At 42.0% G+C, this 15,022-nt stretch overlaps 1 protein-coding gene across 7 annotated transcripts in view; it reads right to left on the bottom strand.

The window, feature by feature from the left end:
- The window catches only part of OSBPL3 (oxysterol binding protein like 3), a 90,670-nt gene that overhangs the window by 36,713 nt on the left and 38,935 nt on the right, over positions 1-15,022 (bottom strand). For 6 of the 7 annotated variants that reach the window (XM_033165027.1, XM_033165030.1, XM_033165028.1 and 3 more), the window contains exons 3-7: positions 4,081-4,197; positions 3,869-3,922; positions 3,552-3,665; positions 1,670-1,843; positions 385-511 (exon numbers count right to left, since the gene is read on the bottom strand). In XM_033165027.1, coding sequence (XP_033020918.1) covers positions 385-511; positions 1,670-1,843; positions 3,552-3,665; positions 3,869-3,922; positions 4,081-4,197 — 586 coding nt within the window. Of the gene's footprint in view, positions 1-384; positions 512-1,669; positions 1,844-3,551; positions 3,666-3,868; positions 3,923-4,080; positions 4,198-8,133; positions 8,157-15,022 lie in introns of those variants that run through there. The other variant, XM_033165031.1, reaches the window with a different exon arrangement.

Genomic DNA, 15,022 nt, shown 5'->3' with positions numbered 1-15,022 from the left:
CCCCCATTTTCATTCCCAGGACACACACACACACACACACACACACACACACGCTTTACACATCTTTCCACCACCCATCTATGTCCCACCTAGGAACAAGTTATTTCAAACTCTCCTTTGAATTTCAGTCACCTGTTATTTGGAGTCCAGTTCTTTTTAGAGGCTGAAGCAATTGGAAAGGCAGGTGATAGGCTCTTGAAATGGAGAGGAGAAGAAGTAACCCTAACTTCAGAGTCACACGGTCTATTATCAAAGCTTGCTTTAAAAATTTGCTTTCCAGGACTTTAAGGCGGATGTTGCATCAGGATAGAGAACCATGAAGAACGTCCTGTAAACGCTAAGTAACTTAGAAGTCTGAATTTCTAAAGACTAGAGGAAAGTTACCTTTTGAACATCTTTCCATATCCTCCGAAGACTGCAGCCAAGGTGGGATCCTTGAGTCATTGTTTGAGCAGGAGAATGACAAACTACTTCCAGTCTGCAATGAATTCTGCTGAGTCATGCTGCCTCGCTGTTGCGTGGAAACAGGATTACGTCATCAATAAAAATATTCCAGTAAGGGGAGAAATACTTTGCATGGTTTGCTTATGGTGAATGACACTTAAAAGCAAGTACAGACGTTTAACTTCAGGTGGAGACGGCTTTGCAAAAGCGATTTCCCCAAATAATAAAGCTGCATGCATTAAAGCAGGGATGGGGAATCTGGGGAAGGGGCTGATGGGAGTTGGAGTCCAACATCTGGGCAGCCACAGGTTCTCCATCCCTGAAGTAAAACTCAACCTGCACCGTTGCTAGTCTGCAGGTTGGATGAAGGATAAAGGACACCCAGAGGTTGTGCCCCCTGCTAAAATTACCAGATTTCAAGCTAAATTCTTACATAATAGTAAAGATCCATTAATGCTGTCATTTCCACAAGCCAAAAATGCAAATACTTCCCAACTGCTTCACCACTGACATTTCCTATCGATGGCCATCAGGCCGTTACAGACATTTGGACAAAGAAAATCCATGGTCTGTCAGGAAGGCAACTGGACAGCCCTGGTGAAGACAGTTTCTCTACTTAAATGACCAGGTTGTTGCCAGAACAACAGGAAATGAGGAAAGTGAAGAACAAGAATGAGATGGGCTATAGTGCACTTTGTATCCTACCAAACGCCACAGAACAAGGCTAGCCAAATTGGTGTGTTCCAGATGTTCTGCACTCCAATTCTCATGAGTTTCAATCAGCTAGGACAATGGGCAGGGACGACGGGAGTTGTAGTCTGACAATGTCTGAAGGGCACCATGTCACTTATCCATATAAATACTCATCTGGTCACACAGCACATAAAGAGAGCATGAAAAGTGGCCCTTCCTTCAGTTAATGTAAACTAAAACTACGCTGCTTAGTATCAATTTACTTGCATGGAGCTTTGTTTTGATTTCTTTATGTTTTATTTTGAAGCCACCAAATTCCCGAATTGTCACAAAACACTCAACTTTTGTTGACATTAATTCTTTACCTCCACTGGTACTGGAAACAGAATGAGCACCACAGTGTTTTTTTTTTTTTTTGAAAGGAACATATTGCATTTATTCCTCAAACATCAACTCTATTCCTTGTATTCTGAGGTCAGACCAAATTAAGCCCCAAGGGAAGCCTATCATTTGCCATTCCTGTGGTTTCTACCTTTCTGCTTGCCGTGGATTCCAGAAAGCCAGTTACGGAGTCTGTAACAGAAGCTGATGCTGGAAAGAAATGGTTGTTGATGTCATGCGGAAACATGGAAATTTCATTTTGACGATACATTCTATGATGGCGCAGCTTTGCTACCCATTCATCAAAGACTTCCTGAGATTTTGCCTAGAGGAAAACAGAGGTTATAAAAACAATTGTTATATTTTACCACATTACTACTGCCCAGCATAAGTGGAATGAAAGATCTCATTTATCTCCCTTCAATTGGTTCAAAGTCCTTACTAAATGAATAATTCTGCAGCACAGGACTGCTTTGCCTCCTGGAAAACCTACATAGGAAGCAACCTGCTGGGCCACACCTATCAAGGCCCAACTAGTCTAGCATTCTGTTCTCGCAGTGGCCAGAAACAGGACATGAGTGCAACACCACTCTTCCTACACCACTCCTTTGAACTGAATGACAGAGGAGATTTTGCCGCAGCGGATGGAATTATCCAATAAGGTCCTGGTAACTTGTTTCGACTTCTCAGACTAGTGATGGAGGGAATGCTGAGCTGCAGGATGGACGAAAGGCAGTGAACACAATGCTCTATGGTAGCAAACAGGGCCTGGCACAGGCATCTACAAAACAAAGGGAAAGCTACAGGCTAAGTGTAGAAAGCAAGGGGTGACACAGAGACCACACCATGGGCAGCCTGTCCTGTTCCAAATAACCAATCAGACCAGCGAACCAAAATTAAAGTAGCAACAGGTTCTACACCGTAATTCTCAGCTACATTTGCACTTCTGTTTCGAGTTTGCCATATATGCAAGTTGTATTCTGTACTGATCAACACAAATTCTTTGAACCGAAGTTCAAGTCTGAAGTTCCCGGGCAGCAATTTGGATCCCAAGTCCAACTTAATTATATAAGTTTATAATGATTTGAAACATATTAAATACATCACACTCTAGTCATGCACAAAACAAAAACAAATCAATGTCTGTCTTAAGGCAGAGTTTCTTATATGCAGCCACTGGGGCTCCCCCCCCCCCACCAAATCAGCCAATTTTGTCTTGTATGGCTTGTGACTCAGTTGCGGCTCCACTTCAAATCATTGTTCCTTTTCTGTGGGTTCATCTGGAGCCAATGCTAAATACAAATTCCAGCTTCAGGTTCTATCCCTCAGGGTTGCTCTGATCAAAAAGCTTTTAAGAAATACCCTACAGCTAAAAATTCATAACATAAAGTTAAATCTTAGAACCCAGAGTACTGAACACCATGGGAAAACAGCAGTAGCAACTGCAGAAGTGTGATTTCCCTTAGCTACACACATATTACGGACAGGCAAAAGAGGTTCTAGTTCACTCAGTCCAATCACTCCTCTGAAGATTAAAAGCAGATCTTCTATAACTCTGATTTTCTGATGCACCATGCTGCAGCATACTACACTATGCCCATATCCTTTGATATATAACACCCTTGGATATTAACATGCAAAATCACAATCGTTCACATCAAAAAGCAAATAATAAGCTTTAGCCTATTAATAATAAATCTTTGGCACCATTACATACTTTGAATGTACATTAAGCATCAAAATAATATTAAGTAGTTAAAACTATGCTGCTCTTCAAACTTCATTCTCATGTGTGGGAATTCAAGTTAAACTATTGCTTTCAGTCACATATGACACCTTTGGTTCAAGCTTAGAGTAAGGTATGATCTTGCACCAGGTTGAGAGTAAGATTGCATTTTAAGCGAACTAAGTAAATAGGGCAAAATATAGCAAATTCAACAGGATTCTGGGGAAACAGATGGAGATCTCTAGGGTTGAATGCAATCTTTTCCAGCACCAGACAACACTAGGATATTACTAACCAACAGGATTACCTTTAAATGATAAATGTGTTCTTCTGTATCCAAGTCTATACATTTTGTTGACTTCTTCACGGACATCACAGAAAGCCCAACGTCTATACACCCATGCAGCTTCCCTCGTGTTATCTGTCAAGAGTCGTTGAAAAATAACTATTTCAATTCAGGGAGAGGACAGCAAAAAAAAAAAAACCAAACCCCCGACTTTCAGGATTACCTCTTTTTGCGTACTGATATGCTTTCAAACAATCACTGATTTCTTTCACAAAAACCTAAGCAGACATCAAATAAATTCACGCAACATTTGCACAATGTGTCTTGGAGGTACTTACGTCAGCTGGGCTCTTTGCATACTTCAAAATCCCTTTATCCAGAAAGAAGCATCTCTGTAATGCAGAGAAAACTCTTTTAGTCAGGAAGCATAAGACAGTGCGACTGTTCCTTGAGGAGCTGTAATACTCCTTCACCCAGCCTTTCAACAAGGGCACCAGACTAAGAGACTTAAATGTTAATGGGAACAAACAACAATGACAGATGTCCTCACCTTGTGCCAACCTTTCAGAGGCCATTTCCTCTTTTTCAGCAGGTAGCCTTCCTGTTTCTGTGGTTCCTGCGTGTAATTCATGGCTCCCCGCAGTCCTTCTACAATTTCCCAGCTGTCCTGTTCGGAAACAAGGCCCAGAATATATAACAGTGTGTTTTTTTCTCCTTCGTCAAATGAGAGGACAGTGACAAAAGCAGCAACTTTAACATGCTAAATACAGGCCAAAATCCCAACCCAAGCAGACTGGGGTCACTTGGGTTTAAGATGGCCGTCCCACTGGGTTTCCAGATTGAGTGCAGCTAATTCAGTCTAAGCGGGCTGTGGTTTGAACTGCCATTATGGACAGAATACAAAAAGGCACATATAAATCCATTTGTTTGCAGCAGTCTCTGCCAACCTGGTGTTCTGAACTACAATTCCCATCTACCAGCATGCCAAGTAAATTGAAACACTTTTCAATATGCAACAGCTGCATTCAGATGGAACAATAAACTATATTGAATGGTTATGGGAGCAAGTCTAAGTAAGCCTTGGAATAGTGCATGTACCCTTCCTTTTACTCCTCAGGCACACCCAGGAGAGAAAGTCGGTAAGTTTTTGCTGCTGTTTTCACTTCTGCAAAGTTCAGTGAAATGTGAGAACTTGTGGGCCTTTCCGCACTTATCCTTTGTGGTGGTCTAGTTGCTGTTTGGTCTAATGTTTTTAAGAGTGAATTTGTAGCTGATGGTCTGCACCTTTGGCCACAAGTTGCTGTTATTAGAAAGGGACGAGTAAAGATTTTCTTTCTACAATACCGTAGTAGGTTGTGCCTGAATTGAGAAAAGTTCTGTGGCTCCAGTCACACCCCTTACGTACTCTCATATTCCTCTGGTAAATGTCAGAATTATGAACATGTCCAAGGAATATCACTTTTGTGGCTCTTTTTGTATTTAATTCACAGTGTTCTGGAATTCTAATAGTATAGCAGATTAGAAGATGTTTTGTATTTAATTCACAGTGTTCTGGAATTCTAATAGTATAGCAGATTAGAAGATGAACTATGTGTCTGGTGAGGAAGTTTGTCCGCAGCTAATTTTTGCTGTCCTGGGCAAAACTCTGAATCATTATCACCATCTCAGTCTGCAATCTCTGTCCTCTGAACTGAGCTCGCAAACTGACAGCTTGCACCGTCATAGGGAAGTGGAGTGAAACAGATGTTTCTCAAACCATGCTCACCAACCTTACCTCCACACAACAACTGGGGCAATACTTGTACACAAATGGAAACTATTAAGAATCGTAGGTCGGAAGAAAAAAGTGGTCTTTGTTCCAGAACACTAGGTGAATAATAATGATGTCATGTGGCAATATGCTAAAAATCTGGAGAGAATAGCAATTATACCTCTATAGCTGCAGAAAACCCCCTGTGTCTAATCTAGTTATGGTCTATTAAAACGAACAGGCTTCATAATTTCTTTATGTTTGGAACTTGTTTTAATGGACCATGATTAAGACTAACCATGGTTTGTCCAAATCCAGACATTCTCCAAGTTCATAATGGCAAACTGTGGTTTGTCAAAAAAGAAGCAAAAGCTTCCGGTCTGCCACTCGTAGTTGTACCATAGAAGGAAAACCTGCAACCCTAAAGATTCCTAGGCTCATTTCCATAATGAATGTACAAACACAGACACAGTATCATGAAGTACATTAATACTGTACAGCAATACTGTACACAGGATGGTAGTGTGATTATTCCATGCTAAACTATCTCTTGTAATCTCATCCACTCCTACCATATGTGTTACTTTGTGTCCAGAAGATCCTTGTAAATTTTTGAATGTTTATTACCCATTTCCCTTCCCCCGCTTCTGAATAATGAAACAGAGATTTTAACAACAAAGCCTAAAATGCTCTGTTGCCTCAAATGAAATATGCATGCAGAAAAGTAACTGCTTATTCCACATTTTAGAGCTGCAAAACAGCAGGAAAATGCATATAACATTCATTTTTTTTTTTTTATAAGAATTTATTGGCATTTTTCCATAACAACATATACCCACACCCACACCTACAATTAAACAAATGCAAGACAAATATAACAAATACAGACAATGTCGAGTATTCTTATAGCATCTTTCTAGAAAAAAAAAATTTCTATTTCCATATCTTGACCGTTGACTTCCCCTGCCTTTTCACCTTCGATTTGATATCCTTAATCTATTTTATAACCATTTCTCCTGAAAAAAGAAAAAAAAATTAAATTCAATTATATAATTACATTCGATTATCTCTTCGACATTTTACTGAGAATGCATCGCCATAATAATACCTCGTTATAATTCTTCTTGATTTAATCTTATCTATTTCTTATCTTAATCTACATCTTAATCTTTGTCCTCTTAATCCATAAACTTAATCCACTTAAATTCACTTTACTTATACTCCACATTCACAGATTTTCACAAATCATTCGTTTCAAATCTATTTCTTCTATCCTTAAGATTGCTGCTAATAACATAAAAACTCGAAATATCTCCTTTCATGTTCAAATAAAAGTATAACAAAATGTTGTTGACAGTGTTCACCCTCCAATTTCAGATTACCATCTCAGGCTACTTTAAGTTTTATTTAATGCTTCACCCCACACCCCCTCTGTCCATTATTCTTCTCCTAGTGGCATCGGCACTGAACATCCATGTAACTTCTCTCTCCCAACGTCCACAGATCCAGGCACGGTCCAAACCTCTCCTTGCCACGAGTTCAGAGGTGTCCATCTCATCATCTCTCAGCTTCTTCGGTTCTTTGTAGCATTCCTTTTCTTCTTGTAGATACCTTAATTCTCTGTCCCTGGCCTCCGAGCTCACACCTCGGGGACTGGATATAAAAAATCTTGACGTCGCCTTGGGGCTGCCACCCCCAAAAAGCGAATTTCTTCTCCGAAGTAGCTCACTCATTTCTCTCCATCTTTCCATCCACCCTCTCAGCTCATTGGCAAGGCATTCTTCCAAAGTGTCAAAAATTTTAGAAGCCTCCTCTGTGGGCAGTTGGTTCCCTTTCAGACCCCCACACAAGACTTTGACTTTTCTATAGAGCAGTTCCACCTTCAAAGCAGTGAGTCTCTGTTCATCCGTTAGTCCAGAGTTCAATACCAGTTCAAGGACGAAGCCCAGCATACTGGCAGAGGAGGAGGAAGTGGGTGTTATATTTCTACTCCTCTCTTTGTTCGTCGCCATTTTTCTAAGCTGGAGCGCAAATACCGCAACTTTAAATGGAGATATTTTCCTCTAGTTAGCTTCCCGAAAAAAAAGTTTTTCAGTCTCATGTGTCAATTTTAAATACTTTGTAACCAGTTCGGTAGCAGTAATCACACAGATTGGTTACATTCTTCAGCTCGAAGGGAGGGAGGCAGGCTGCCTTTCCCCTTCCCCCCGGATCGTTCCAAAAGCACGATTTCTAATCCAATTCTTTACTCACGACCACCGGGTTCCTTTAGCTCCATTCTTCACAGGTAGAACTTAGACGCTCACCGCGGGCTTTGTCGCCGCATTTGCATCCCGGTTGGGGCATGTCCCCGAAGCCCGGCTCCGGTTGTCCCTTCACCCCCACTCCCCCTTTACAGGGGGAGCGAGGGAAGGGTTCGGAGCCTCCGCGGGCGCTGCCGGGGAGCCCAGGGTGCGGGACGCTCTTCCCGCACCCCAACCGGAGCCGCGCGCTGCGGTAGCGCGGCTCCTAACCCCCGGGATGGACAAGGCGCTTCGGACCCGAAGCAGCCTTCGACCACCCGGCGATGGCGTCGCCGCCGGAAGTGAAAATGCATATAACATTCAGAGCCCAAATCAAACCCAACAAGTGAGAAAGCAATGAGCAATAGGAGTCACTGAACTGATCACATTTCAAATTGCCAACAAAGTTTGCCGAAATGTCAGTGAAATAACTCCTAAAAGTTAAAAATTATTCATCTGAAACCTTCTCATCCCAGGCGAACGGTCCATTTTTAAAAATATCATTTATTTGCTGTAGTATTTTAACACTGCAAACCACTGTATATAAATGCATTAAGAAAAGAAGGCTAACATTATTTTCACAAGATAGGAGGGAACATATTCATCATGGAAAACAGGGACAAATCACTGAAAGTGGTTTGGAAACTGCAAGGCCAAAGGCAAATCCTCTCGGCCACCTGTCCTTGCCTTCTTCAAAATTGTAATTTAATCTTGCAAAGGATTTGATAAAGCGAAATGAAATGGCACAAATGCTTTGTTTGGAGTTCATGAACATCAAAGAATCTCAGGCCTGCAGGCCCAGTCCCCACGAGAGAGGCAGATGGGCTTCCTGGAAGGGAGTTTCCTAGGATGGGTTAAAGGGGAATAGGAAACATTTCCATTCCAGGAGCTGCCATGCATGAGGGACACAAAGCTTTTAAAAGCCAGGAACACGGCAACAATTTGAGCAACATGTGTTCCACTGTCTGAGGTCTAACTTTTTAATAACACCTTTGAGAAACCCGTGTAATCTCACTGGTTTGCCCTGGACCAGAAGAAAAGCCTGTGAGCAGCAAATTAAAAACAAAGAAGAACAGCTAGAATAGCTTCGCATCAGAAACATGTTCTTAGAGGGCTGTTTTCTCATTTTACGCTTTTATAGTCTGGTGCAGGTACCAGAGCACAAAACAGATCATCACATCTTGTGCAGGGAATGGTGCATGCACACTTAAATCAGGGTTTCCCTCGGCGAGATTGCAAAGAAGGGTTTTATGCGGGGGCGAAAGTAGCAATATAAATGCATGCATTTTCAACGGACATGAGGGTATGGCTGTCAGATACCTGTGCCAGAAAACAAAATGAACGCGTGGGACAATTGCCCTCAGAAATAAATGGCTATAGTTCAGAGAGGGCCATTTTGGCTTCTCCGTCAACTATTTTGCTGTGGAAGGAGGGGGAAAGGAATAAAAGACTACAACTCAAGAGTCTTTGTGGATGCTTGAAGGTTCATATTTCATCAGATTTCCTGCCAATGAGCCTTTTCATTAAAACTGACAATACCTAATTAAAATGGGACTGAGGGGGCAGATTACCAACTCTCAGCAGACAAAAGGTATGGCGCCTGTCACATGGAGCCTGAAGTATCAGTCATCACAGAGGCAAAAGATATCTAGGTATCTGAAAACATGCGTTATATAGAGCAGAAGAGGACTATTACAAAATAGATCTGTCCTTTAACTAAAAAGAAAGAAAGTCACAAAACTAGGCTCCATTTCGGTTAAAGATAGAGTTGCTCTGCATGAAAGTATTCTCTTGAAACCTAAGATTTCGCAGTTAAAGACTGACTTCAGTCCAAACAATGCATGACCTTAACAGGGTAGTTCTACCCTTGAGTGCAAGATTCTACACACACATATACAAGGATCCCCATCGTCACTAAGCATTTAAATCAGTGTCATTTCATGTTAAACAATCAATGCTCCCCCCCCCCCACAAAATATCATGGGAACAGAACTTTGTTAAGGATGATGTAAGTTGCAAGGAGACCTCTATTCCTCTCAAGGAGCTACAATTCCCAGAGTAGTTTAAAAAATCAATCCCTTTTCTGGGAAAACTCTGGCAACCAGCTCGCTGAGCGGAATAGAGGTCTCCTAACATTTCCCCACATAAATATGTAATATTTAGACTAGGACTAGTGTATGAAACCTGTAATTACCTGTACAACAACTGAATACGTTAAAAAGAGCACAATTGCACCAAATTGTTTGTTGTGGGAACAGAAGTGCTTTGCTATTTAGATGGATTTCTCCATTAAAATTAGCCAATATGATACATTATAAATTGCCTCTTCAGATTTTGAGTTCAGCTACTAGCTGAGTGCTCCATACAATCAATTTAATCTCACGCTGAATACAATGGATCTAATTGCTGCTACTAGGCAGCAAGACTGTAGGAATATCTGCAGGTATTCCTGGCTCCTGGATGCAGGATAGTAGAAATGGTGCCACACGTCCCAGATGAAATGATCAGAAAATCAAAAGCCTGTCATTAAAAATATTCATTTAGCAGCATGTGGGATTCTAGGACAACTAGTAAGGTTCATGAAATAGATACCGTGTTTCTCCTAAAATAAGACATAGCCATAAAATAAGCCATAGCAGGATTTCTATGCATTTGCGAAATATAAGCCGTTCCCCGAAAATAAGCCATACCCCAAAAATAAGCCATAGTGACGCGGCACCTCCCATTAAAACAGCCTTGAGAGGCATAGCTATGCAGCGTACCGATGTGACGTGGTTAAAATAAGACATCCCCTGAAAATAAGCCATACTGTGTTTTGTTGAGGGAAAAATATATATAAGACGGTGTCTTATTTTAGCAGAAACACGGTACTAGCACTTCACAATGAGGATTTCAGTTCATGTCATTTCTGCCAGGAAAATTCTCATCTTGCAATATGTAATTTATGGCCAGAACTACTAGTGTTCACATTCAAGAAACATATCTAATCACAACCCAACATTATACAACCTCTGGAAACGTCAGGCTGAAACCTGAAGGAAAGTAAACATTGCTCCAGCCTTTCTTCTTTCAAATACCATAGCCTCTCCTCACCACTGGCCTTCTGCTCCCTTCACCATGCATATTTGATGTTTTAGGAGACAGAACAGATACCATATGGATAATTCTATAATTGCAACACCCAGTCAGTCCAATGCTGGAACAGAATGACCAAATTGCATTGTTGTTATAAGGCAGGCATGTCCAAAGTCTGTTTCGGGGGCCCAATACGGCCCGCTCAACAACCTCAACCCTAAAAAAGCTCAACAACTTTGGGGTAAAAATCATAACAAAGATCAACAACTCTGATCCTCTTCCACAACTTTGGTTGGCCCTTTGGTCGGCCCTCACTCACGGCCCTTCACTTCATCAAATCTGGCCCTCTTTGAAAAAAGTTTGGACATCACTGTAAGGAAATGCTATGAACTGTTGAAATGATTTCCTGCCATGAGACGAGCTGATGGCCCACAAAGGTGATGGCCAGAAACTCAGATGGCTTTTAAAAGGATTGTACAAATTAATGGATAACACATCAATCAATGCTCATTAGTCATTACAATTAAGGTGGAACGTTCATGTACTGAAGGATGCTGGGAGCCAGCCCATTCCTCATATTATCTCCATCATGTCCTATGTGTTAGCTTATGTAGGCATTTAGCCAGTCACTGATAGAGACAGAATGCTAGACAAGATGGATTGCTGGAGTGATCTAGTAAGACAATTATAGCCCATTTCTAAAAGCCCTGGATGCTAAAATGATATTAAATGCAATAAGCTAGCTAGAAGCCACCCATTTTCCAATGCACAGTATGCATATTGTGTAGAAGCCATATTGAAAGAATGAAGCAATGAACTAGAATAACTATGAGGCTGAAATTTGCTCTTACAGCTCCTCGAACATACCAGATGACAACGCCAGACTTCTGCCTAGAATAAAACACAGTCTTTGTAGTGAATATTTGCAAGTGCCAAAAATAGGAAACATATTTGCGGGGGAAGACAGGGTTTTACATCAGCAGCACCAACATTTGTTACGGTTCATAAAATTGGAACAAATTATTTTAAATTTAAATTTCCCTTTTTACTCCCACCAGAGCCATTGCTACGCTTTCTCTCAGGTACCGCATCAATGGCTGGAAGAACTCCTACTTGGAAGTAACCCCATTGAACTCACTGGGATTTAGTTCTGAACAAAAGGGCACAGGACTGATTTGCTACTTTTCATTCTGCAGCTTAGCAAAGTCACTGATTCTTAAATTCAGAATACAGTGGCGGTAGCAAATATTGCCTTGCATTAGTAGCTATTGTTACAGTGAACTGCAATAAAGAAATGGAATCCACCCTCAGAGTCTTCCAAGTGATACAAAAAGTTTAGTCACCATGATGGGGGCAGAAGCCAGAGTTGGTTTTATGAGTAGCCAAGGTGGAAGGTGGGGGGGAAGGTAATAAATGGAGACCCAAACATTAGTAATTCAAACAGGGTCTTGCTCCCTTCCAGTATCCTGCCTACAGTAATTCCTCCTAGCACATTTCTGGAATATAAAAATATCAGCAGAGACAGCCACAATTCTTGCATGTCGCAAGGTAAGAATTCTCCCCAGACAAAACATGTAACACAATAAAGCTAAAGAGGTCTGCAAGTTAAGCTGAAATAAATCCCAGCGTAACCAGATGCAAATCCCCTGGGTTTCATATTTACAGTCCAGACAGCGTTCTATAGAAAATCTAAAGCAGAATGAGAGATACTCCAGTTACAAAAGATGAGGCTGCTGAAGAGGCCAGAGACTGTCTTGGCTGTGAGTCCTGGAAGACCTGCTCCCTGCCTTGAAGGCCTTTCCCCACCTGACCGGGGAGGGCAGGGCCCTGACTGACTCCAACTACAAAAGCTGAGGCTCCTTAACAGACTATTGGGCTATTGTTACTGTTATTGATATTAATTTTTTGTCTCTTTATTTTAGATCTTATGACTTATTTGGAAATGGTTCAATTTGGTTGTGCACTTTTTGATGTTTGCATTTGTTGCTTATGCCTAATTACGTATTTTGTAATATGTTTTAAGCCGCCTTGAGCGTGGTTTTAACTTTCGAAAGGCGGCATACAAATAAAACGATTGCTTGCTTGTTTCTGAGTGACAAGAAACAAACCCTGTAATCCACCTTCTATAGTAGGCGGGAGCATCTCTTTTGGATAAAACCAAATACTGTACTGAAGAGGGTCATGTTGGAGGCATTTAGACTTCTGCTGAAGTGAAGCAGGTTGTCTCTGAAGCAATCAGAAGCAAAGTGGGCCATGCCCAAAGCTTTGAATCAATTTCAGAACTTAGGATATTGGGCGGCTGTCAAAACACCAATATAGGAAGACATACATGGAGGCATGTGATGAAGGGGGGGGGGGAAGGTTGCACCTAAAAAAAATGATTGTAGGGAAGCCCAACACCCAACATGAACCCCACTGCCCAAGGATCCTTGCTGGGGGGTGAACTTTCCCCAGCTCCAGCCATTTACAGGGATGTAGCCTGTATTTTCCCCTTCATGGATCACTGCCTTGTCGTGGCCAAGGGGCTTGAATAACTCCAAGAAGCTATGAGCTATGCCATGCAGGGCCACCCAAGACAGACAGGTCATAGCCAAGAGTTTAGACTAAATGTGATCCACTTGGAGAAGGAACTAGCAAACCACTCCAGTATTTTGCTAAGAAAACTCCATGGACATAAAAAAGGAGAAGCTTTGAGAAGAATGTGAGAGTTTCCAAGGCATGCTCTGGTTCATGGGGTCATGGAGAGTCGAACACGACTAAGACGACTGAACAACAACAAGCCTGTATTTTCCTCTTTCGTGACTTCAGGGCAGCTCCTGCTTGATCTCACACTGGCTACTCTCATAGTAGTAGGGGGAAACATCTGAAGTTTGGGGAAATCAGAGCAAAGCTCTGCCTTGGGTTCAAAGCAAAGTGGGGCATCTCTAACGTGGGCCGAAACAAAGAAGCCTCCGATCCAAAGAAGGTTCCAAAGAAGTGGTTTAAAGAGATTTTTCTTCCATATGCCCAAACCCTATCTTATGCCTACAAAATGGTTAGATAATCACCATCAAAGAAACTTATTATTTCATACCCATGAAAGGTTCTTCCTAGCAACTCAAAAGGGTGTGGCCACAGTCCAAAGTCATCAGTTATGCACTAGCAAAAGGATAGCGTCGTCAAATGATGGCTTGAAAACAATGGCTTCCCACTAAAAATGGGAGCTAAAGCGGGGGTGGAGGTGGACTAAACTAAAAGAAGTCTTCAGCTGTACCTGTAATCCCTTGCTTGCTCATAAATACTGCAATAGAAACATGACCTCGAGCTAAAAGAGCAGGAACGTCATGGGAGGACCAAGAGCTAAGGTTTGGTTAGTTAGAGCAGAGGTTTTCAACCATGACCAACTACATTCTTTCTGTGGCACCCCTGTGGGGCTCAGGAGCCCAGTTATGTCACCTCTTGCCTGCAGAGCTGGCAGCCTCTCACCCTCTTTTGAACACCCTCCCTTGTGGAGCGTTCCCTCCTCTCCTCTTCCCTCTCCTTCAGAGTCCTCTGGGCAGCTGCAGCTGCCGCCCCTGGTCTCTGAAATGCCACCCCCCCCCCGCCCCAAAGAGAGGTGCCTCCTTACTCTGCCCCACAGGGGCCTAGAAAGCAGCCCCAGAAGCACCATTCGCCTGTGAAGCTTGGAGCCAGGGCCACTGCAACAAACAGCTGTGCAAGTCTTTGGGAGGCAGAGATGCAAGAGGGCATCAGAGGAGGGAGAGAAGGAAAGAGGGACAGAGGCCAGTGTTGCCCATGGCACACTGGCTGAAAACCAACGAACTAGAGGAAATGAAAAATTGCCATTCTGCTAGATTGCAATTCTTTTAAAAACAAGAAGACATACACACATTTTTTAAAAAACAAGTAAAAATTGTCCCCGCATTCTTTGCAGAACTTGGTATACACACATAAATGTTTTGTGACCATTCCCTATTATTTTGCACTCTCAAGGGAAGTAAAATCTCCACGAACCTCAACGGATTAGGAGTTTGTAGCTTCTCTTTTGTTGTCTTGTGATCATACACCCCTCTTCTTATTTTCCCCTTGTGATCAAGGAATACGCTCAATTTTGTTAATTAACATTAATTAATTAATTTTTCGTGCCACCCTATACCCGTAGATCTCAGGGCGGCTCACAACATAAAATTACAATATTAAAAAACAACAACCACAAGATACATGCTAAAAACAGTAACAAAGACAACACAACAACCCCAACCACACAACACATTTAAAAGGACTGAATTGGAAAGAGATGTGAGAAACCTCTCTGCAACCAACAAATCTACCATAGCATTAGCAGGGATGTGGCATAGGGACATTTCTGAGGTTCTTTGTTCTGGGACAGATGGGTGTTGAGCACA

The sequence above is a fragment of the Lacerta agilis genome, chromosome 12 (genome assembly GCF_009819535.1).
Source record: "Lacerta agilis isolate rLacAgi1 chromosome 12, rLacAgi1.pri, whole genome shotgun sequence".
Lineage (NCBI taxonomy): Eukaryota > Metazoa > Chordata > Lepidosauria > Squamata > Lacertidae > Lacerta > Lacerta agilis.
This window is presented reverse-complemented; position numbering and strand designations above follow the sequence as displayed.